The sequence below is a fragment of the Stegostoma tigrinum genome, chromosome 27 (genome assembly GCF_030684315.1).
Source record: "Stegostoma tigrinum isolate sSteTig4 chromosome 27, sSteTig4.hap1, whole genome shotgun sequence".
Classification (NCBI taxonomy): domain Eukaryota; kingdom Metazoa; phylum Chordata; class Chondrichthyes; order Orectolobiformes; family Stegostomatidae; genus Stegostoma; species Stegostoma tigrinum.
The window spans coordinates 23770545-23793504 of NC_081380.1; the positions used below are offsets into that span (position 1 = coordinate 23770545).

General features: G+C 38.7%; 1 protein-coding gene across 13 annotated transcripts in view; it reads left to right on the plus strand.

The window, feature by feature from the left end:
* Positions 1–4126: 4126 nt before the first annotated feature.
* si:ch1073-145m9.1 (uncharacterized) overlaps positions 4127–22960 on the plus strand; it is a 29389-nt gene continuing 10555 nt past the window's right edge. Inside the window, exons 1-7 of one of the 13 annotated variants that reach the window (XM_059655390.1) lie at positions 4130–4301; positions 4482–4537; positions 13367–13462; positions 16789–16901; positions 18856–18979; positions 19156–19255; positions 20407–22120. In XM_059655390.1, the coding sequence (XP_059511373.1) occupies positions 4258–4301; positions 4482–4537; positions 13367–13462; positions 16789–16901; positions 18856–18979; positions 19156–19255; positions 20407–20662 (789 nt within the window). In that variant the 5' untranslated portion in view covers positions 4130–4257 and the 3' untranslated portion in view covers positions 20663–22120. Of the gene's footprint in view, positions 4302–4336; positions 4379–4481; positions 4538–13366; positions 13463–16788; positions 16902–18855; positions 18980–19155; positions 19298–20406; positions 22125–22960 lie in introns of those variants that run through there. The other 12 variants (XM_059655398.1, XM_059655395.1, XM_059655396.1 and 9 more) reach the window with 12 other exon arrangements.

The window sequence follows — 22960 nt, forward strand, 5'->3', positions numbered from 1 at the left end:
TCAAATCTGAAGGGAACTCTATTTATTGGAGCATAATTCAAAGAGTGTTTATTTGTACTGACTTAATGTTAGTCCCTCCAGGCATTGCAAAATCATTGATTCCATACTGCAGGGTTTGCTTTGATTTTTGATGAACAATTAGGAGGCACTGGTGAAGCCCAGTGCTCATCTCAAAAAGAAACTGGGTTTCAACTCAAGTTTAAAATTAAAGCTTTAAAGAGTTTATGTTACAGTTCAGGAGGAACATTTGAGAGAAATGTGTTTAAATTTTCTGATAGGGGTCAGATTATGTATGCTTTCTGCCATTGCTGCCAAGAACCTGATATTGAGGACTTCCTCACTGTGGCCACAGTTGGCATATCAACAGGCTTAATGCCACAAAGTGATCTGCAAAATACTGCTGCAAGGTTTTGATTAATTGCCAAGCCAACCAAAGTTTGAACATCTACCCTAACACCCTAGGCCTTTGAGCATCCATGAAAGAGAGACCGCACACCCATTAGCCTCCTGTTTTAATAGGGTAACACTGCAAATGTTGCTGGACTTGTCATTGTTCTACAAAGTGAGTTGTAGTGTTACAAAATTTCACTACAGTAATACAAATGTAAGTATTGGACTTCTCCATCTAGCTTCCAGATTGAGGACCATTTTGCTCGGGCTCTCAATGTTGGCGTCAATGTTGATTTTTGGAAAGCACTTTTTTTTCACTTTTACTTCTATAAAAAGGACCCTTGACAAGAAGATTCCTAGACTTTTATCCAAGGATGATGTAAACTGTATTGAGTGACAATATTCAGGCTCATGATAAGTTTTTCAGAAATCTAATGAGGTAGCAGTTTGATGAGAAGAGAGGTAAACCAAATCTCCTCAAACCAACACCTGCTTCCTGTCTTCTGCATTTAAAACACCATTGGTAAATTTCATCCACAAGTTATCGAGATATCTTTCCACACATTTAGTAAAAGTTTGCATGTTCATGGGATACCAGTTGTTGTTATTCTCTCTCTGTTCTAATCTCTCTGATGTAGCCTGACCGAATAATGAAACTTCTTGCACTGTTTAATTAGAATGCCAGTTCCACCACTGCAGTGACTGATGTGGTGACCACTTACCAGTCTGCTTAGACTCCTTTCCATGTACTATTTTTAAATCAAAACTGGAACCTCACCTCTGTGTTATGCTTCATTGCAGTAGCTCTTCAACCCCATTAGAAAACCTAGCAGTGTCCTGGTTTCTTCCACTCCAGAACATACGAATATGTAATTTATCAGCTCTTACTCAACCAATGATTGAATGCTACCTAACCCAAGATACACTCGCCAATAACGTTTTAGGAATGCTGGCCTGCAAACTGGCACAGGTCAGCATACAAGGCAACCATAAAATACCCATTAGCCAGGTCGCTTGTGCCCAATTACAACAGTGGTGCTCTGTTTTTAAATTAAAACCACTTATGCTTGCATCACCTGTAGCGCTAGCCATGCAACTACTCAGATAAACCATAGAGGTAAAGCCAGAGCAATTTATCCCCACATGAAAATGGGACGCCCATTACTAACGTCCAGCAGTCACATGCAAAGTTTAACAATAACTAAGAGTTTTGATGGAAGACATTATGTATAGTAACATGGCTACAGTGCAGTATGAAGTATAATGAGTGCACTCAGTGAAGTATAATTTTCCTAACAACTTCCCTATTGTGTTTTCTCATGGGATGTAGGTATCACTGGCAAGGCCAACATTTGTTGCTTGTCCTGAATTCATCTTGAAAAGGGAAGGACCTCTGCAAAAGTTATTTATTTTCAGAAAGATAGAAAATATATTTGATGTTTCAGGTCAGGACCCTTCTTCATTTCTGAAGAAGGATCCCGACCTGGAATGTCAACTTTCCGGCTCTTCTGATGCTGCCTGATCTGCTGTGTTTCTCCGGCTCCACACTGTGTTGTCTCTGAGTCCACTATCTGCAATTCTTGCTATCTCCTGGAAAATATATTTGGTTGATTTTCATACTGAGTACAGATGTGCTCTTTTTGAGTTTCACAACAAGCTTAATGCTAAATATAAGCAATTAAAAACCAGGAATGATTACATTTAAAGAGCTCTGATCAGTTCATGCCTTGAGTCAGGTTTTTTATTTTGCTTTTTCAGTCATGTTTGATATCACAAAGGTAATATTATAGTTTTTGTAAACAAAGTTAAATGTTTGTAATTTTGAAGTTAGAATATTCAAACTAAAAATACTAAAAGAAATAATTGGGGACACATCTTCAAACTAATTAAAAAAACACATATGGAACAAGTATATCATAAGATATAGGAGCAGAATTAAGTCAGTCTATTGAGCCTGCTCTGCCATTTGATCATGGCTGATTGAATAGTAGTAGAAAATTCTTTATTCCAGGCATTGATCATCAGTGTAGACTTTAATCATGACTTGTTGAGGCATAATCACTGAAATATTTAAATAAATAATTGGATAATGTGGGAAATGAGGTGGGAGACTGGTGGGAACTCAGTTAAGTGTACTTTTGATTACATTCATTAAAATGGACTGATCCAAAAGCATTTTGTAATTTCATGTAACTATGTAATATTATAATATTTAGCTGGTATTTATTTCCAAAAATTCATTATGAAATTATTAAAATGCTAATTTTATCTTAATGGGACTGTTCACAGGCCAGAAGCCACAGGCACTAATGTACCAAATCAAGATACCTTTTTAAAGCAGAATTTGCATTAAGAAGGTAATCAATATGTTAGAGCTGGTAAGATCAAAAGGAACTATTTTAAACACAAGCATGCAAAGCAAAAGGTGACAATGCATAGTTGGACATGACTAAAGCAAACAAATGAATTGTGTCTGAGGAAGAAAAGCTGCAGGCATGAGGGATATTTGAATAGCAAACACAACTTGGCCTCTGAAAACAAGATATTGTGTAGAAGCTAATTAGTAATTTCCAAACTTTTAAGTGGAAGTGCAACATTTTAGTGAGCTGAATGTGGTAGTCAGAACGACTTGAAAAAAATAAATACAGCTATATTATTTATTGATGTTATGCAGGGGTTTTGCTAGTTTAGAATTAAATGGAATTTACTTATGTGGCTCCATGAAAAAAACTGATTTTTGTTACTGTACATATTTAAAATGCGAAGCATTAATTGTTCTTGGCACTGTTGCTTTAATGATGTATAAATCTCAAATTAATTTCCACAATTGTTAGCATTTACAGCTTAAGATACACAAAGACTCTTTGGAGTCCAAGAGACTTAGAAATAACAAAAGTTTAACCACACCCACCCTCCAACACACAAAGTTTTTAAATAAATAGAACGAATAATTTATTGCTCCTGTGCTGAAAATAGGAAGGTTATGCAACTTGGGTCAAACGTAAGGTTACCAGGACCTTGGCCCTCGAATTTTCTGCGACTGTAGTTTCCCAACACAGAACCAAGCCCAGAACAAAAGATATGTCTTGGGAAAATAGTGTCAAACACGATTACATGATCTGGTTTAAAATATCTCCATTTCAAATAATAGCGCTAAGTACAATCTTTCCCAAAGTCTTCCTTCCTCTTGATGGCTCAGGGGGGTTAGTACTGCCGCCTCACAGCGTCAGGCACCCGGGTTCGATTCCACTCTCCAGCGACTGTTTGTTTGGAGTTTGTATATTGTCCGCGTGGGTTTCCTCCCCCAGTCTCAAGATGTGCAGGCTATGTAGATTGACTATGTTTAATTGCCCGTAGTGTTCGGGGCTATATCTAGATTAGGTGAGTCTGGGTGGGATTCTCTGAGAGTTGACGTGGACTTGTGGGCCGGAGAAAGTACACTGTAGGGAGTCGAAGTCAAATAAAGAAATGCATGAGGCGAACTATGGAGTGGTGCAATGTATCAATTATCTTCCGGCTAGTATGTTATTTTCCTCAATTCAAACATCTAACAAGAGAACATGCGAACTGTGAATCAAAATCCACAAATAATACCATTGGAGATATTGTGTTGAAGCGTCAAGCTACTAAAATATTAATAAAACGCATTTCCAGGTGTCAGAGAATCTTGCAGCCAAAGGAAGTGACGGTCCTGGGCAGCACCAGCGAGAAGAACATATGAGATTCCAGCTCCACCTCCTCCGGAGGAATTAAATTATAAAATCGCCGCTGCAGCCATGAGTCAACTATATCGCTGTTTGTCTGGACTCTGGTGCATGTTCATTTGGGTGTTTTATTTTGAGGGAGGCGCCTTTAATCACTGTCCTGATGACGTACTGCCTGTTTATTTGTCTTCATAATCTTATGGTAAAGTGAGTTGCCTAGAGGTTGGGGCAGGCAATGACACGCTAGTCATTTTCGCTTGGGAAGGAAATAGCGAAGATTGATGGTAGTGGCAAGTGAACTGCAGTTTAATGAATAAATGATTAGGTGATTAAAGCCACTAGGAGATTATGATCCGAACCTATAAATATTAATATTTCCTTTCGTAGTGCACAGACCTACAAGATGGGCTTGAAAATCTTGCTTTTTGTGCCTAATATTATCGGTAAGTAGCTTTTACAGGTTTAAGTGTTTTGTTTTGACGTCGGAGTGACCAGTGATGTACAGCGAGATCTGAATCTGCTTTGAAGCATGTGATTTTGATACACTTTTCCCGAGACTGTAGAAAAGATTTACATTTTTTTTGTATGGTATTTTGCTCCTTTTTGCAGTTCATAGCGCTTGAATGTTGAAATATTTTACTCAGTCTTGAGATGCTGGTAGAAATGTGAGCATGTGCTTTATTAATGCCGTACTTGTTACATTGGAAAATGTCAAGATATCTGGAATCACTTTCGCTGGCATATGTTTACACTTTTGAGGAATGACTTGTTTAGGACCTGCATTGAAGTGTTACTTCTTGCAGTGTATATTGTTTAAGTGAGGAGTTTTTTTTAATATTTATGCTTGGAACGAGGTCTGGACCAGCAGTTATTGCTCATTCTTGATTGGGCAGAGGGCAGTTATGGGTCAAGTCAATCGCTACTACTTTGTCTGGAGTCACATGTAGGCCAGACCTGGTAAGGATGACAGGTTTCCTTTCCTAAAGGAGTTAATGAACCAGTTGGAGGTCTTTTTTTCCTGACAATTGGCAATGGCATTGTTAGACTTGTATTTCCAGGTTATTACTGAATTTAAATGACACCACCTGCTGTTATGGTTCACTAGATTTAATAGCCTAGTGATAATAACACTAGATCATTGCCTAACCCTGAGGGTTACGGTTTAAGAGTTAAAATATACAAGACTTTATAAAGAAAAATTGCAAATACAAGCAACTGGACCAGCAGCAACTAAAGCAAGAGTTTGTAAGTGTGTAAAACACTTGATATGCTGCAATGAGTTAATAAGATATGTGTGAATTGGATTCTCTTACAGAAAACTTATATTCAAGTAGTTTTAGAATTGGTTCTTCACTATCAAGCAAGCAAAACATGTTCAGTTAGTTTGAAAATACTTAACATGCAGAAATTTTAAATAGGTTGGGAAGGATGATAGCCAATTGTGTTCTTCCGCAGAATGTTTTAAAGCTGAGCTCTACATGAATGTACGTGTGCTTTTCAGCAGAGTCTGGTGGGAGATATGTGGCAGTTTTCTACTCTCCACTTTCCTGGGGGCACGAAGTAGAATTCTACTATTGGCATCCCAGTAGAGGGATTAAAAAGTGGGACTGAGACCTTTATGGTCCATACTGCCTACCCAACATCAGACCTTGTTATTTTCAAAGCTGTTGTTAACGTTCAACAAATGTGTCCTTAGAAGGAGGAAGACGAGATTGATAGATTAGTAGTAATGTTCAGTCACACTACTGGCGTTGGGCAAAAGAATAAATGTATTTTTTTAAAAACTCTCCAAGTTTTGCCCTGCTGTCCTTTTTTAAATCTGTTGTCATTATTCTGTTGATCTCAATGCCTTTGTAAACCACTGTCCCAACTCCAAACTTCCCCTTCCTTTTATGAAGTCCTCGAATGTGTTTTCATCGCGACCTTTCCCACCTTCAGTGCTGTATGTTTGAACCCCTCCAAATGGCTTTTTTAGCCCCAGCATAGTGCTGAAGCAGCTTTTATCAAGGTCATGTGTGGTAAAAACAATGGTAAACTTTACCTCATGATCTTGCTTTACCCAGTAGCTTTTAAAATGATTGGCAAACCATCCTCCTCCAATACTGCTCCACTGGGATAGGATTGTTCCACCAGGTCCTATTCCTATCTAATCATAGTCAAAGAGTTGCTTGCAATGTCTTCTCCCTGTTCCTGCTCCGTTACCACTGGTGCCCCTGTCAGTTTTCTATCTTTGGCCTCCTCTAATTTTACACTATGTTCTCTAGTGACTGATTCCATCCCTCTCCCTGGCACGAGTCTGAGATCTAGTTGAACTGTTTGCAATCTTGATGTTGCATTCAACCTGATGTGCTCTTGAGAGTCTGAAACTTGGATACAGCCTAGGCTGGGATATGGAGGGTATGGGTCGAGACTTTCACTCTGATTTCTCATTTCTGTTGTCACTTACACTGTCTATTTCCATCTCCAGAGGTTTGCTCAACTTAATCCCCCTCTCCACTCAACTGCAGTGTTTCTCCTTGCTTTTATCCCAATATAACTCCATTCCAATGCATCTGGACTAGCTTTTCAAATTATGCCCTCTAAATTTGAGGTAATTCAAAACTCTCTGCTCATGTTTTAATTCACACCAAACTTGTTCACCAATTACCCTTGCGCTCATTGATTTCAATGGCTTCTAGTCAAATAACATCTTGATTTTACGAGTCCCCTCCCTCTTTTTCAAGTCATTCCATCACCCTGCTCTTCTCAATCTGTCATGTCCTCCAGCCTCTCAACCCTTCAAGGCATCTGTGTTCCTCTAATTCTGGCCTCCATCGTTATCTCCAATTTTACTTAGCCTCTGGAATAAGCGCCCTGCTCCCCTCTATTTTTGGTTTTCTTTTTTTTTTGAGACTCCTTAAATTTTATCTCTTTTGGATAAGCTTATGGTTATCTGTTCTAATATGTCGCTTGGTGCCATTTTTGTTTTGTAATGCTGCTGTGAAGTGTCTCTAGTCACTTCGTTACATTAAAAGCACAACATATGTTGATTGGACTCTTGTCAATTCATTTTAGTTTCATAGAAGACTTTGTAGTGTTTGGTATGGTCGTCCACTCCTCTTGCACCATCCCACCCCCATGCCTAACTTCAGTGTGGTTATATCATTTTACAACTAACATTGTTCAACATTTCACATACCTTCATGGCGATGGTTAAACCAACTTGGAAACCACCATATTCCACACAACATCCTCCTTTTTACCTATTCTGAAAGGAAGCTGACCAATGCTGACAAGTTGATGCATCTTGCCCACTCTTAATTGTCCTGAGAAGTTAATGGTGTGCAACCTTCTTTAACCAGAGCCAGAAATATTGTGAGGGGGAAAAGATTATGGAATAAGTTATGCATGCCAAACTACAATAACTCAATAGCCTTATTGCATAATAGCATTTGGAGTGGAATTTGATAGATGTCTGGGAGAAGAGGTACATGGCTGTGGAAGAAGAACTGGAGCATGCGACTGATTGGATAACTTACCAAATGGCACAAATGTGATGAGCCAGTTGGCCTCCTGTGCTGTCTTTTTTATGATTTTGAGGATACAAGTCAAAATCATTGGGACGGATACTGGTCCAGTGAACAACTATGTTCTAGGTAGTCTGAGTTTTCTATATTTTGTTACAACTTCAATTATGCAAGCAATGTGTGGGTATTCCATCCCATTCCTGATTTGAGAGTTTTAAGTGGTAGAGAGACTTTCAAAGGCCAGGAATTGAGACTGTTTTGTCGCACATGCAGCTGCTCTTTATTATTGCAAGCGTGTTAATGTTAGTTCTCCAATTCTTTTCAGATTAATATCAGGATATTGATGTTGGGTTATGTGGCTATGGTAATGCTGTTGAAGGTTGGAAAGGTTAGTTATGTTTCCTCATGTTGGAGCAAGTTGTTACCTGGTACTTTTAAAGCTCAACTATTACCTGCCTCCTGGTGGCTCAATCTCCGAAATTGTCTAAATCCTACTGCTGTTTGGCAAGGACTTCATGATTGAACTTTAATATCATCAAGCAGCCCCAATCCCCACCTAATGGAGGAAAATTCATTTTTGAATTGGGTGACAATGGTTTGGCTAAGGATATTGCCATGAATAACTCATCCAACAATATCTTGGGATTGTCATAAAAATGACTTTTGCAATCCCAATCATCTTCCTGCTTGTCAAGTGTTGCTCCAGTGTTCTGACAAGTCTCTTGACAAGGTTCCCCAATTTATTTTTGTGGAGAAGTATTCTAAATTTATCAAATCCCTAGAGGAGGTGGGATCAATGGGATCCTCTTCTTTGTTTAACCACCCAACTCAGTCGGTGGTTACAAAGTTTAAAAATGACATCCCAATTGAAATAATCCTTTCTACCAAAGCAAATGAATTTATATTTTAAAAGGAGCCAATTTTACCAGGCTTTCTTGAATTAGTAAGAATGAATTTATTCATTATTGAACACGAGAAGAAATAATATTGCGCAGATCAGAATTGAAAACTGAGTCCAAAAATGTGAAAGTTAACTCCAGAGACTGGTCTCTATTTATTTGAAGAGTAGATGTCGCATCATCGTGCTGTTACGTTAGGTCACACTAGTGGTATGGACATCGGGAAGTCTGTGGTTGATTCTGAGATGCCTGGCTTTGAAAGTCAGCTAAAAAGGCCTTTGTCCTGTCTTCTTCTTGACTATAATTTTGCTTGCTTTTTGATTTCCAGCAAAGAGAGAAAGGGATTTCCTCTGCTCCCGGTCAGGTGGTCAACAGGGGTTTTCTTCGCTGTGACCAACATTCCCACTAAGCCATGTGCACATGCTGTCTTTCTAAGGTGCCACATGTAACAACCGGCTTCAGCATGATTCTTGAAACAGGAAAACAAACATTCCTGTTGCCCATAGTGCTCTAGTCTGTCTCATCATCTTCATAGTATGGAATCACTCCAGTTCAGTTTGCAGTACATAACTCCCTTCTGTCATAAGCTTCTTTGACACCCATCAGGTGTGACATTCCATGTCCTCCTCTGAGGATAATTCACAAAACCTTCAAGACAACTAGTGAATTACATTGGTCAGAATATCCATTTTCAGTCATTCTCTTGTGCTGTGTAACCTTATTAAAATATATATTGTAATTAAAAGTTCAGTTTGCCTGTATGTGATTTTTGGTCATGTTACCAAACTCTGGTAAGTTCCTTTGATTTGGTGACCTCAATTAGGTGTTGGTGCTATAGTGCTTGAGTGCTGGTTAATGTTAGGAACAAAATCCTTTCATAAGTGAGAATCACATTTTGAATGTTAATGTCATTAAAGAATGAGTCCATTCTTGTCATTTGTTGCAGTGCTTTCCTTATCTAGAACTGTGACAATTTAGAGATGAAGAATATGATTAAGCCTATAGAATAGTTGTGCCTTGAAGCATACCATTCAGCATGTTGTTCCTATTTCTGACATTTTCAAGACCAACTTAGCTAACCCCTGATTCATCTTGCCCTTTCCATTTTTTACTTCATCCATTCAGTTGTACTTAATTCTCACAGTAGCTTTCATTTTAGCTTTTTTAAAAATGTCATATTTCTTGCCTCCATGATTTTTATTTCTCTTCGTTTTGTTTTTGTGAAGATTTTATTGGTTTCATAACTCCCAGTATAAATTTAGTTTGAACACTGCAAAAGCACTGTGTAGTTTTATAACTTTCAACAGTGTGTGATAGAGCATGGACCTTTCTGATCTCTTCATTTTTGCAGCTGTGAATGTATTCTCCTTGTTCGTCGTTCATTTACCTTAGTTACACTGCTTGCAAAATATTTCTCAATTTTGCCATTCAGAAGTTCAAAACTGACCACAAATTTTAGGGAGTAATTGTGTGCCAATGTATTTGCCAAAATGAGAAGATTCAAATGCTTTATAATCTTGGGGATTGTGGACTCGCCACTGCAAAATACGAGCATGCAGGAAATATGAATTTGCCAAATTTTATGTGCAAATTGCCGCTAAGACAATAAACTGGATATCTTTAAATGCTGCATATTGGGTTAATGCCTTGTAGTTCTAATTCTCAGGAAATTTAGTTGCTGTTTCATTATTTTTGGTTTGTTTCCATCTCTTTCTTAGTGCAGCAGCTTTAAATAGAAGTAGCAATGAGACTGTTAATGAACAATATTAACTTCTGGTGCAGGGATTTAGAAGAAAGTTGATTATTCTTTCAGTATCATTTCTTACTTTTGTATTGGAACTTCACCTTTTTATATAATTTAGAACTGATTTTAATCATAGACTCCATAAATGAGAAAATAAATTAAGCATGCTCAGCAACAGCTTGCATCCATACACCAACTTTAACTAATTAAAATATCCCATTGTGTATCAGAAGGACCATTAACAAACAAAGTTTGATACTGATTTACCTAAGGATCTTGGAACAAGTGACCAGTAACTTGATGAGAGGTAGGTTTTAGGGAGTTTCAGAGAGAATAGAGAGTTAGCGAGGCCAAGATGTTTAGGAAGGGAATTCCAGAGGTTGGCTGAAGCAGCTGAAGGCATACTGCTAACAGTGGTGTGTTCAAAGTTGATGAAATGCAGGAGACAAGAACTAGAGGGTTGCAGAAATTTTGAAAAGTTAAAGTGCTGGAGTACATTACAGAGATAGGAAAAGGTGCCATGGAGGGATTTGAAAATAAATATGAGAAAAGGCATTGCCAGATTGGGCTGATGCAGGTCAACAGGACATTTCTCTACATTGTTACCAACTATAGTATGGAAAATAGGAAGGGGACAACCATGAAGGAAAACGAGTCTTCCCAGTAATTAATTGGGTTGGGGTTGGGGGTGGGGAGAGTGGAAAAAAACTTTGGCTCATCCATTTCTGGGCGTTCGACAAGCAGTCTGACGTCTTGGTAACAATGGAAGTGTCCAAGTGAGGTGATGGTGAGAGGAAGCTGGGTCTTGATAGAATGCATGTGTAAATTGACTGACTTTTTTTTTGATAGTGTAGCCAAGGAGTAGCAGATAGGTGAGGAATAAGAGAAGGCCTAAGATTCTTGGAGGATGTCAGATGTATCTGTATGGAAAGGAATTGCTGGAAAATGGGTCTGGATTGAAGAGATGATTGTAACCTAAATAACTGTACTGAAGAAAGGGAAGAGATCTGAAGATGTGTTCGTAGTTTACAGAGACAAAGTGGTCATGGGTTAGGTGTTTTTATTTAAAGAGGGGTGATGTTTGCAGATTTATAGGGTTTTGGAGCAGTATTCACAAAGAGGAAATCATTAACTATACAGTAAACAATTCAGTGGCCACTAGTCTGGGAATAGGAGTGAGGGAGCAAGAGTTGGGTCTTGTGGACCTGATGTACTGGCCCGTACTGTGTTTATCTTTTATACTATCTATTAAATGATGCATATGGCATAATCAATTTATTAACCCTTCTCCATAAACCTTAATTTAGCATCCACTGTAGTTCAGTGGGTAGCACTTTCACCTTGGAACTATTTGGGAGTCCTACAGTTTAGAGACACTGATTTTTGGATGAGATATAAACCTGCTCGGGTGGATTTTTTTTTAGAAAAAAACCAAAGCACTATTTTGACAAAGACCAGGGGAGTTACTTCTGTTGTTCTGGCCAATGTTTTATGCCTCAATCAACATCACAAAAACTGGATTATCTGATCATTATCAGATTGTCAACATTTTATGAAATGTTGGTGGAGTATTAGTGAAAATCTGTGGTGCCAAAAACCCAGCAGAAGATTTTTTGGTTGAAGTTCTACTTGAGCATAAACCAGGATTACACTGCTTTCATATGCATGGAAAAGACTTCAAGTAACTGTTCTAAAGAGCAAGGAAAGTTGTCTGCTGTGTCCTGGCTAATTTTTATCCCTCAAATCAACAACGTGAACTGTGTCACTTTTTGCAGAGGCTTCCTCTGTGAAAATTGAGTGCCTAGTTTTATTTTCTCTCTATTAAAGTAGTATTGCAGTGCAAAAGTTCCTTTAGCTGAAAATTGCATCAGAATGTCTGGAGTGAAAGATACTACATAATTATAATTCAAAAAATGCCTTTATTCTTTTTGTTTGTGGAAATTCTGTATTCAGCAATCCATCTTGGAGCTGGAATTGACAAGCTGGAGGCATAAAGCATGAAGTATTCAAATGCCATGTTCATTCTGTTCTGGTGTTAATGTACGTGTCTTTTTAAAACAGGTTAATTGTGGTTATGGTTTCTGAAGAAGGGTCCTGACCCAAAATGTCAGCTTTCCAGTTCTTCTGATGCTGTGTGCCTCCAGCTCCGTGCCATTATCCCCGACTTGAGCACCGACAGTTCTTACTATGTCTAATTGTAATTATGTTAGTTTTTTGCCAAATGTATGAAAGAGAATGAGAGTGCAATTCAACTTCCCTTCAGAAGGAGAAATTTCTATTCACAACAGCTACTTTATTTGATTTTTCAGTTAACTTTTAAACTTGTTTGATTTATAGGGTCTCTCCAATCATAAGGTTATTTGCTATTGTGATTTCCATTAGCAACTGACAGTTGACACCATTTGGTAGAATTTAATGTGTATGTGATCATTTTTTTTTACACTTATTTTAATTCTGTCACATTTCGTTCCAGTAACACATGTACGTTAAGACTGTGAGAACAGTGGCACTTCAAAATGTTTTGTTGTTGCACATTAAATTAAACAGTTACAGATCAATGTCTCCAAATATGTAAAAGTTTTCAAGGCTGCAGAAATATGTGATATACACAGTCATCAATCTGCTTTTCTCATTTTACTTTACTGGAAAAGGTGTTCAGAAAGATGAAACTGAGTCTCTGTTAAGGATTCCAAATGAGTTGGGCAGTATCCGTCTAGTTTCCACGCACGTGAGTTTACTGCTCGAGCGATCCAGCACTATCATTGTATTAAGTTTACAATATCGTCGGAAAAATGTGTTAGTGACTGCCTCTCTGGTAAAGGATCAGAGCAGTAGATATGTTCAGTTGAAGTTACAGTAATGTGAAGGAATGTTTTGCCACCAACTCGCTTGTGCTGGCCTGAAATGAAAATGCAAGCAATCTGGTACCACCACCTAAGTTGGAGATCTTCAAAAGGACAGACTTTTTTTTAAAAAAAAGAGAAGTTTGAAAGTTACTTCCAGTTTGAAGAAGCCAAACCATAACCATTCAAAACAAAGTTGAATGATTATTCATGTAAAATATATTTGTCTAAGTTTGAGGCATGCTGTGTTTTAACTAAATTCAAACAATGCTCTTTTCAGGTTATATAAGGATACTCCTACTGCTGGTTTGCTGGTGGACTTTCAATTATCCTCTAGTGTTTTTTCCCTGTTACGTGGTTTTCATTATTCTTGATGGTGGGTATGCGTTTTGAAATGTTTAATCTAGAGAATGAAGGAAACACATTTATGTTTGAATCGTTATGACTGTTTCCTGTTTTAGAGGGTTGCAACACACAGATGTTCCCACTTCTCTTACAAAGTACATTGTGCGGTGACATCTGTTTGTTTCATATCAGTAGAATTTAATGTTACCTTCTGTTCTTTAGAAGAAGGGAATCTTCCTATATTTATGCCTTTTTTGCTTAAAAAAAGAACAAAAGCAGGCTTAATTTCAGAAACTACCATTAAGATATTTGTATTCCTTTTTAATTTGAGATGTTTCATGGAACTATCGTAGCTCTAAGGTAAAACCCATCAGTTCAGAAACCTGAAATAAGGTCTAGAAAATGCTGAAAATACCACCAGATCAGGAAGCATCTGTGGAGAAAAAGTTAATGTTTCAGATTGACCTTTCCAGCATACTGTGTTTTTATTCAAATACCCAGAATCTGCAGTATTTTTGCCTTTTGTATCCAATAATTCTATTCATTACCCGCTAAGCTGTGAATTTCAAATATTTCACTTTGTAGAAAAGTCTGCACCCGGCCACATGCCTGTACATCTTTGATATGCATTTTTTTTCCTATTGCCTCCTGTTCTGTCACTTAAAGCTTGGAGGATGGGTTTAAGTGAAGGCCTATTCTAGCATCTCAGTGAGAGTTTGCCCCCGACTAATCTAATTTATGAGGCACATTCGATATGGGTTGATCACACCTTTGGCCCTTTGTCTCATATATCCTTGAAGCAGAGCTCTAAAAATATTTATTGGACTCACTGATAATTTATCCAAAATGATTTTTTTTTAAAAAAGGAAATATGATTAAATAAGTTCTGAAACATTAGCATGTTGTTGTTATTCAATGAAGTACTTTTCTTGCACATTCATTTCAAATATCCTCTGTCATTCCATTTGAGGAGACTCTTCTCTAATGCTGTTTGAGTTTTGTGTTTGTACTTTAATTCTGCATAAAAGATGAATCGGGTCTTTTATTTTCCCAAAAAAGCATCAAAGATCCCCTGCTGACTTATTTTGAGTCAGTGCATTGAATTGAGGACACATGTTTGAAGCACTGTGCAATTCTGTTTTTTTTAAACTTAGAATTATAAATCCAGAATCATTGTAGTTTTTCTTGAACTGATTAAAACCTATTGACCTGAAATGTTATCTCTTGTTCTCTTTCCCTCAAATTCTCCCTGACCTGCAGAGTATTTCCAGCTTGTCCACTTTCTTGGCATTCTCCTAGACTCAATTTTGGAATATTTACTGTCCCAGAAATTGTGAACCACCTGGTGTCTACTTGCTGACTCAAATAATAGCTTTGGAATGGATCAAATTGACACGGTTATGATGTAGCACATTGCTATAATACACTGTGCTCATTATCTGGTTTGTAAATAGAACAGTATTAAGTACCTAGAAGTTGATGTGGAAAACTTTGCAGTTGAATTTAACCCAAAATAGCTGGAAAAAAATAAAACTATCCCGTAAAAATAGAGACTCTCGCTCATATTGATGCAACAGAGATTCTGTTCAGTTAACATGTGGGCCTGTAATAATTCAGAATGTGAATAGAAACCTTATAAATTTATGATACACAGACATTTAGAAAGCTTATGTACTTGAGCCTCCCTGAAATCTGCAAAAAGCCTTGCATTTTGTCTTGCAAGAAGAGCCAGAAAAGCTAGAGGAAAGGCTCAGGCTGAGTTAACAGGTACGCAGGAGCCTCTGCAGAAGCTGCCAACTTGCAGTGGAAACAACTTGGAATTATCATCAAAGGAAAGGTAACTGCTCTGGTGGTGGTTCACTGATTTGAGATGCTTTCTCTTTAAAAGATAAGACCTTTTTGACTCTCTGGGGAATACAATTTGTTCTGAGCTAGAGCGGCTTAGCATAAAGGACAGTGAGTAACATTATTCTTGTAGCTCCCTCACTATGGATATGCTAACGTTATGATTTTGTTTTTAAGAAGTATTGTGAGAGTTGAAAGCTTTCATTAGGTGGAACACAGAAGTTCTCTCCATGGTCACAATGAACTTCAGTTTCACCTGTTTGTGCCAGACAGTATATTTTAATTTCATAAATAATTAATTAACAAGCCAATTATTGGCAGAAACCATTTTGTTATTGAATATATGTGAACAAATTGTAAATATGCATTGTGCAGCTTTTACCAGCCGAATTTTAAAGAAAACCAAGGAAGTTTATGTACCAAAAGTAAAGAAAATTACATATAAATGATTTATGCTCATTGCTGTATAGTACAATAAGCCTATAATAGTTATAACTTGGAGTAAACAGAGTATTAGCAGACCATTGCTAACATTACATATAAATCCTCCACCGTAAAGGTCATAGGGAATTGCCGATGATTGCACAATGTTCAGCACCATTCAGCACTCCTCAGATTCTGAAGCAGCCTATGTTGAAAGACCTGGACAACATCTAGGCTTGGGCTAACAAGTAGCAAGCAACATCCAAGCCACACAAGCCAGGCAATGGCTATCTCCAACAAGAGACAATTTATCCACAGCCCCTTAACGTTCCATGGTGTAACCATCACTGAATTCCCCCATTATTGACATCCTTAGGTTCCCATTGACGAAAAAATCAACCAGACACACCACCACATAAAGACATTAGCTACAAGAACAAATCAGAAGTAGTAATACTGCAGCGAGTAACTCACCACCTGACACCCCAAAGCCTGTCCATCATCTACAAGGCACAAGTCAGGAATGTGATGGAATACTTCCCACGAGCCTGGGTGGGTGCTGTTCCAACACATTCCAGAAGCTTGATACCATCCAGGACAAAGCATCTTTTATGTGATTCATACCGCGTCCACTCCTCCCTTCACCACGGATGCTCAATAGCAGCAATGTGCACTGTAGAAATTTAAGTCAAGATCCTTGATAGCATCTTGCAAACCCACAACCACTTCCATCTAGAAGAACAGGGATATGTTCCTACCAATGAACATATTGGTAGGATGTTCATACCAATCCTACCAATGTTGCTGATTCAAAGTACGGACACTCCCTCCGTAAAGGCCTTGTGGGTCTACCTGCAGCATGTGGACTGCAGGGTTCAAGAAGGTGCTCACTACTACCTTCGAGGGCAACTGGGGGGAGTGGGGGGGGAATAAATGCTGGCCTGGCTAGCATCACCTGTGTCCCATAAGTGAATAAAAGTATGTACAAGGTCAGCCATCTAACATGACAATCATTAAACTGCATTTGTAATTTTCTTCCTTTCCAACATGTACACTCTCTATTCACTTAATATGTACTATGTGTTACAGGGTTTGATGGATTTGCAGCTCGGCAACTAAATCAAGTTTCTGAATTTGGAGCTTGGTTTGATGTTGCTATTGACAACTTTGGGCGTACCATGTTATGGACCTTGCTCTTCAAGGTAAGTGTATTACTGCTGAGTTGTGAAAATGAGATTCTCTTCCCTTGGCAGACCTTCTGGGATGGAGGGTGACTTTCTTTCACTCTGTGGGTTTGAGGGACTTGCTAATCCACTGCTAGATCTACAAACCCTATCACAGATGGTGAGTATTGTATTCACTGAAGTGGGTAGGTAGAATGCTTGGGTTGAAAGTGAGATTAGTGTACAAATTTGAAGACTTTTTGAATCACATTAGCATTTGGAAAAAGTGTCCATGCAAAGTTTCTGGAGACAGGAGAAGATATGGTAAAATAAAACCACTGAAAATATTCAGAGCTGGATATATTGGGGGAATGAAGAATGTGTAACTGTGAAGACAGTTGAGATAATAGGTCTTTCTGCTGCAGCAGAGGAAACTAAGAGGAGACTTATTAGAATTTACAAAATAGACTCTTAGACATTTACAGCACAGAATGAGGATGTTGAACCCATCATGAAAGTGTCAGTCATTCAAAGATCTGACTGTACTAATCCTATTTTCAACTCCTGGCCTGTTGCCTAGAGGCATTGTAAGTGAATATCTAAAATATCACTTGAATGTTACAAGAGATTCTGACTCAACTGTCCTTTCAGGAAATGAGTTCCAGCTCTGGGCAAAATAAAGCTCCTTTACATTCCCCTTAACCGTCTATCTCTTTCCTTGCTCTATGCTTCCTGAGCACATGTCCCTTGCCTTTGTATTCTATGTCTCAACTAAGAGAGGAAAGTATCTTATCTACCTTCCTGACTACCTTCAGGGATATATGGATACACACACCAAGATCCCTCTGACCTTCAGTACTTTCTACAATCCTGCTGAAGATTCATCATGTAATCCCTTTTCTTGTCAGATCTTCCCCAAGTGCATTTAATTCTTACTTTTCAAAGTTGAATTCTGTTTGCCACTGCTCTGTTCATCTGACCAGTTTGTTGATAGCCTTCTGCAGTCTATGGTTATCTTACTCATGATTTACCAATCTTCCTGTCACTTGTGAACTTTGTGATGATATCCCATAAGTCGAAATTAAGTCCTCCAGTCCTCTGGCACCTCACCTATGGCTAAAAATTATTTGGCAATTTCAGCCACAGCCTGTAATCTCATGGCTCCTAATCCTGGTTTACATCTCGTCCTGGCCTGTGGATTTACCTACTTTTAAAAATACTAAACTATCTTTCTGTGTGTTACCTTCATCTAATGTTTCAGTCTTCCACCTGCTGTCTATACCTCTGTAATCCTTTTCCATTGCTAAGCCCAGTACAAAGTATTTGTGGGGGACTCTGCCTACATCTTCCAAGACAAAACAGCAATTACCTCCGTAGTGCATCTCGTCCAACACCTTCTACTCACTAACTGTGAGGAAAGGAGCATGGCCCACTCATGGATAACAACAACAGAGCGTCCTACCATGAAAATCTCCTATCTATTGTGAATGAACTCATGATCAGATCAGCTGAGTCAAGTGGCGTAAAGAAGAGAGGGAATTTGGGTCCGCAGTCACGAGCCTGCAGATCTGTGGTTAGCAAATCCATGGATGACAAGGAGTGTATGTCTCTTTTCCCCCCCCCCCCACCCTAAAAAAGAAAAACCTGGTTATTCTGTTGTAATTTATATATTTCAAAAATCCTTTTGGAGCTTTCTCTTGATCTACCTGCCAGTGTTTTCTCATGCATGCTGTTTCCTTTCCTAATTTTCACAGGACATAATTGAGGCAACGACCTTTTTAGTTCCTTGAAGGAGAATGTAGGAAAGCAGTTGCAACAATTGAAGATATAGGGCTATGAGAGAGTGCAGTAATGTGATTTAATTTTCAATGAGTTCGGGGAAAGCACTAGTTTGGATACAATGACCTCCTCCTGTGATTCTATGGTAGAAATGAAAGAAGCTTGCAAAGAAACACGTTACTTCATTGAAAATGTGTCTTTATTTTTCCTTCAGTGGGGACATTTTGTAAGTAGCTTAGAGTGGTGTGTTTTTGTCTGTATGCACAATTCCATGGGAGCGGACTGGAAGAACAAGTTTGGCGAAGGTCCATGGTGGGTTCGGAAGACCATGGCAAATGGTACGTAAATTTTGATTTTATTGTCGTAGAAAATTGCAAGTTCCAACTGGCTGTCAAATAATTTAAAATTGATTAGAAATGTCTCTTTGAACTTCAGGAATGGTCTTAAATGATCAAATTTGCTTCTCAAAACTTAACTGTAAAGAACTTAAAATATTTTAACACTTTTAAAACAGGTGCCTGTGTTTTGAAGAGAAAAGAAATCTTTGTAAAAACCAAAAGAACTGCGGATGCTGCAAATCGGGAACAAAAACAGTTGCTGGAAAAGCCCAGCAGGTCTGGCAGCACCTGTGAAGGAAAAAACAGTTAATGTTTCAGGTCCAATGACTCTTGCTCAAAGAAATCCTTGTGCTGTTTTAATAGCTTGTAAAATTTGATTCTGTACATTTTTGTTTTACTTAATGTTATCCAAATTGGTCTGATTACTGGTTATTTTCACCACTGGGATGCTGAGCATCCCGACATATTTAGTGAAGATTCATGCCAAGAACGTTATGTATTTTATAAAGCACTTAGTCTGATAATGATTATTCATACTTCCTATTAGAAGTATGCTACTTGCCCCTTGAGCCTATTCCGTCATTGAGCTATTATGTCACATACCCACCCCAGGGGGTGAAAGGTTATCAAGAATATTTCTACTTCTGCTCTTAAAAAGTGTTTGGACCCTTTGCTCCTGCTGCCTTTTTAATTGTAAAGATGCTTGACCAGCTTGGGGAAAACCTCTCTCCTTCCATCCCTTTTTAAAAAAATCACCTAAATAAGATAAGTAGTAACCCCTAGTTCTAAATTCTCCCAGAAGTGGAAGCATCCTTTCCACATTCACTCTGTCAGGACCCGCCAGGATCTTTGTATATTTCAATCAATTTGCCTCTTGCTCTTTTGAAATCCAGAGGATACAATCCAAGCCTGTCCATCCTTCCTCGTAACACAACATGCATAAATCATTTGAAAATGTTACAAACCGCACATGCCTTATTCATCATTCTCCTCTCAATAAAAACAAATACACCTCAGACTGCCAGTCCTGCTGTTCAGTAACTTCCCTTGTCTGTTCTTCCAATTAATTTTACTGGCCTTAATCTCCCATTTCTCTTCCGTCATTTTACTGGTTGATCTGCTGCTGTGGTTCCTGCTCCTGCCACACTAGTTTACACCCTCCCAAGTGGCACTAGCAAACTTCCCTGCCAGGATATTAGTGCTCTCCAGTTTAGGTGCAACCAGACTTTCTCATACAGGTTCCAACTGCCCCTGAAGACATTCCGGTGATCCGCATAGCTGAAACTCTCCCTTCTACGCCAGCTCTTTAGCCACGTATTTAGCTAAATGAATTTCACTGGCACGTGGCACAGGGAGTAATCCCGAGACTAGAATCTGAAAAGTCTTGCTTTTAATTTCCTAAATAACTCCCTGAACTTACTTTGCAGGACCTCCTCCCCCTTTCTGCCTGTGTCGTTGGTACCAATATGGATCAAAACCTCTGCTGGCCTTCTTTCAGAACATCCTGTGCCCACTCGGACATTCTTGACCATGGCATCGGTGAGGCAACATGCCATTCTGGAGCCTTGCTTGCAGACACAAATGCTTATCTATGCCCCTAACTATATAATCCCCTATCACTATTGCTCACCTACACTTCAACCCAGCCTGCTGTACAATAGTACCAGTCATGGGTGCCGTTGATCTATTTGCAGCTGCTGCTTTGCACTGAGGCCAGTTTCCTCAACCATTTTCAAAATTGTACATTGAGAGGGAGATGGTCACGGGGCCTCCTGCACTGCCTACCCATGCTTTCTCATCTTCCTGGTGGTAACCCACCTCTTCTCTGACTGTGTATCCCTTACTGGTGGTATGACCAGCTCATTAAATGTGCTAACCACAACATTCTTAGCCTAATGAACGCTCCATTGTGAGTCCATTCACCCTTACGGGAGCTGCATCTGGACACACTTCCAGCATGTTGTTCCAGAGACTGGAAATGTCCCTGATATCCCACATGTTGCGGGAGCAGCATTCCATGGGGTGAGTTCTTCTGGTATTTTGAATGTAATCAAATAAGTCAATCTTACTAACTACAGAAAATAATCCAGGAACTGATTACACGACCTCGCCCATTAGTCACCGAACTCCAGTCCCTCACTCAATACTGTCGTCTTAGCAGACTGCACTCTCGCGCTCTCTCGCTCTCTAGACATTCAGTCTCCAAATCCAGTCCCTGAGCAGCCAAGCCTCGTTGTCACGTCTTTTGTGTCGTAAAATCATGTCTGGAGTTCTGTCCCTAGATTCACCTCCACATTTGCATTGACTGACTCTGCTCCTCGAGTATTTACACTGCTGCTGTTCACTCCCAGGATTGCTGTGTCTGACCTCGCTCCTCCGGTATAAATCATGCTGCTGCTGTTCACCCCAGGTTCACTCTGCTGATGTTGTTGCTTGGACTTGCCCTCCTAATTCATGCACTAAATGGACATTTTTCCACATTTTTTTTTCCACATTTTTCCCACAGATATCCCTTGGTCACCTCCCTATGTCCTGTTCAAACTTACTTTCCTAGCTATCTTTATATCATTAACAATCTTAGCAACTATGCCTTGTGTCCCTTCATCCAAATCACTATATAAATTTTAAAAAGTTAAGGCCCTGGCCTTTGACTCTGACATCCTGTCAACTGGTGAAATGTCCTACTGTTTACACTGTTTTCGATCAGCTAGCCAATCTCCTGTTTGTGCTGATATGTTACCACATCCACCATGGACTTTTATTTTCTGTAAAAATTTCTTGTGACATTATTATTATGTAGCTTCTGGAAATCTAGGTACAATACATGCATTAGTTCCTTTTATCTCCAGCACTTGTTGCTTCCTCAAAGAATTCTAACAAATTTAGTTAACCATGATTTCCCTTTTTACAAAACCATGTTGATCTGCCTAATTACCTTAAACGTTTTGAAACGCCCTGTTGCAACAACTTCTGTTAATATATTCCAATATCTTCTGTATGACAAGATATTAAGCTATCTGGCTAATTGCTTCTGTCTCCTTCCCTTTTCAAATAAATGAGTTGTGTTCACTGAATTTTCAATCTAATAGAAGCTTCCCAAGACCCAAGTCCCTTCAATGAGGTCCATCAGGACTGGGGTCTTATGAACCAGTTGCTGCAACAATTTGCTCATTACCTATTTTCTTGTTCTTCCCTTCCTTTTTGTTTCCTAACTTGCAATTACTGGGATGTTCGTTACAAGTGTGTCAGTACAGACATTACTACAGAATCATTGCTCACTTTGTTTTCTTTTCAACTATCTGTTTTTATATTTCAAGCTAGCATTCTCTTGTGCTTTTGATTTTTCTCTTTGTTGGTCTTTGTCCATTCTTTTGCAGTTTTTTTTTAAAAAGTCTGTCCCACCTTCTGACCTGTCACCCACTTTTTGCACAATTTCTTTTCTTGAAATTTTAATACAATATTTAACTTTTATAATTAACTGAGATATGTGCACCAGTGACACAGGTAGGTAAGAAGAGAGATTCTGCGTGGTCAATGTGTTGAGAGATAGGTACAAAGTTAAGAAGCAGAATCTCAAATGAAATAATCTGATTTATTGCCTGAGCTACATGCAAATTTTCACTAGGCAAATCCGATCAGAGAAATGAATGCACAAATAAATCTGAGACACTGGTGAAGAAAAGGTGGGTTCTGGTTCATGGGGCAGTGTCACCAATACTGGGAAAAGGTGGGGCTTTACTGTTGGAATGGAGTTCTAGTGAGTCATGTCTAACTAGGGAAGTGGAGAGGGTTTAGAACCAACTAGTGGGGCAAAGGATCAAATTTAGGAAGATTTCAATGAATTCACACAGTGGAAACAAGGTAGAAAGATAGAACGATAAGCTGCAACAAAGGATAAACCATTATAATTGAATAGTAAATCAAATAGGCTAGCAGTTTAAAAAACTAAATGCTCTGATAACACAATTAAGCCTTTCTTTC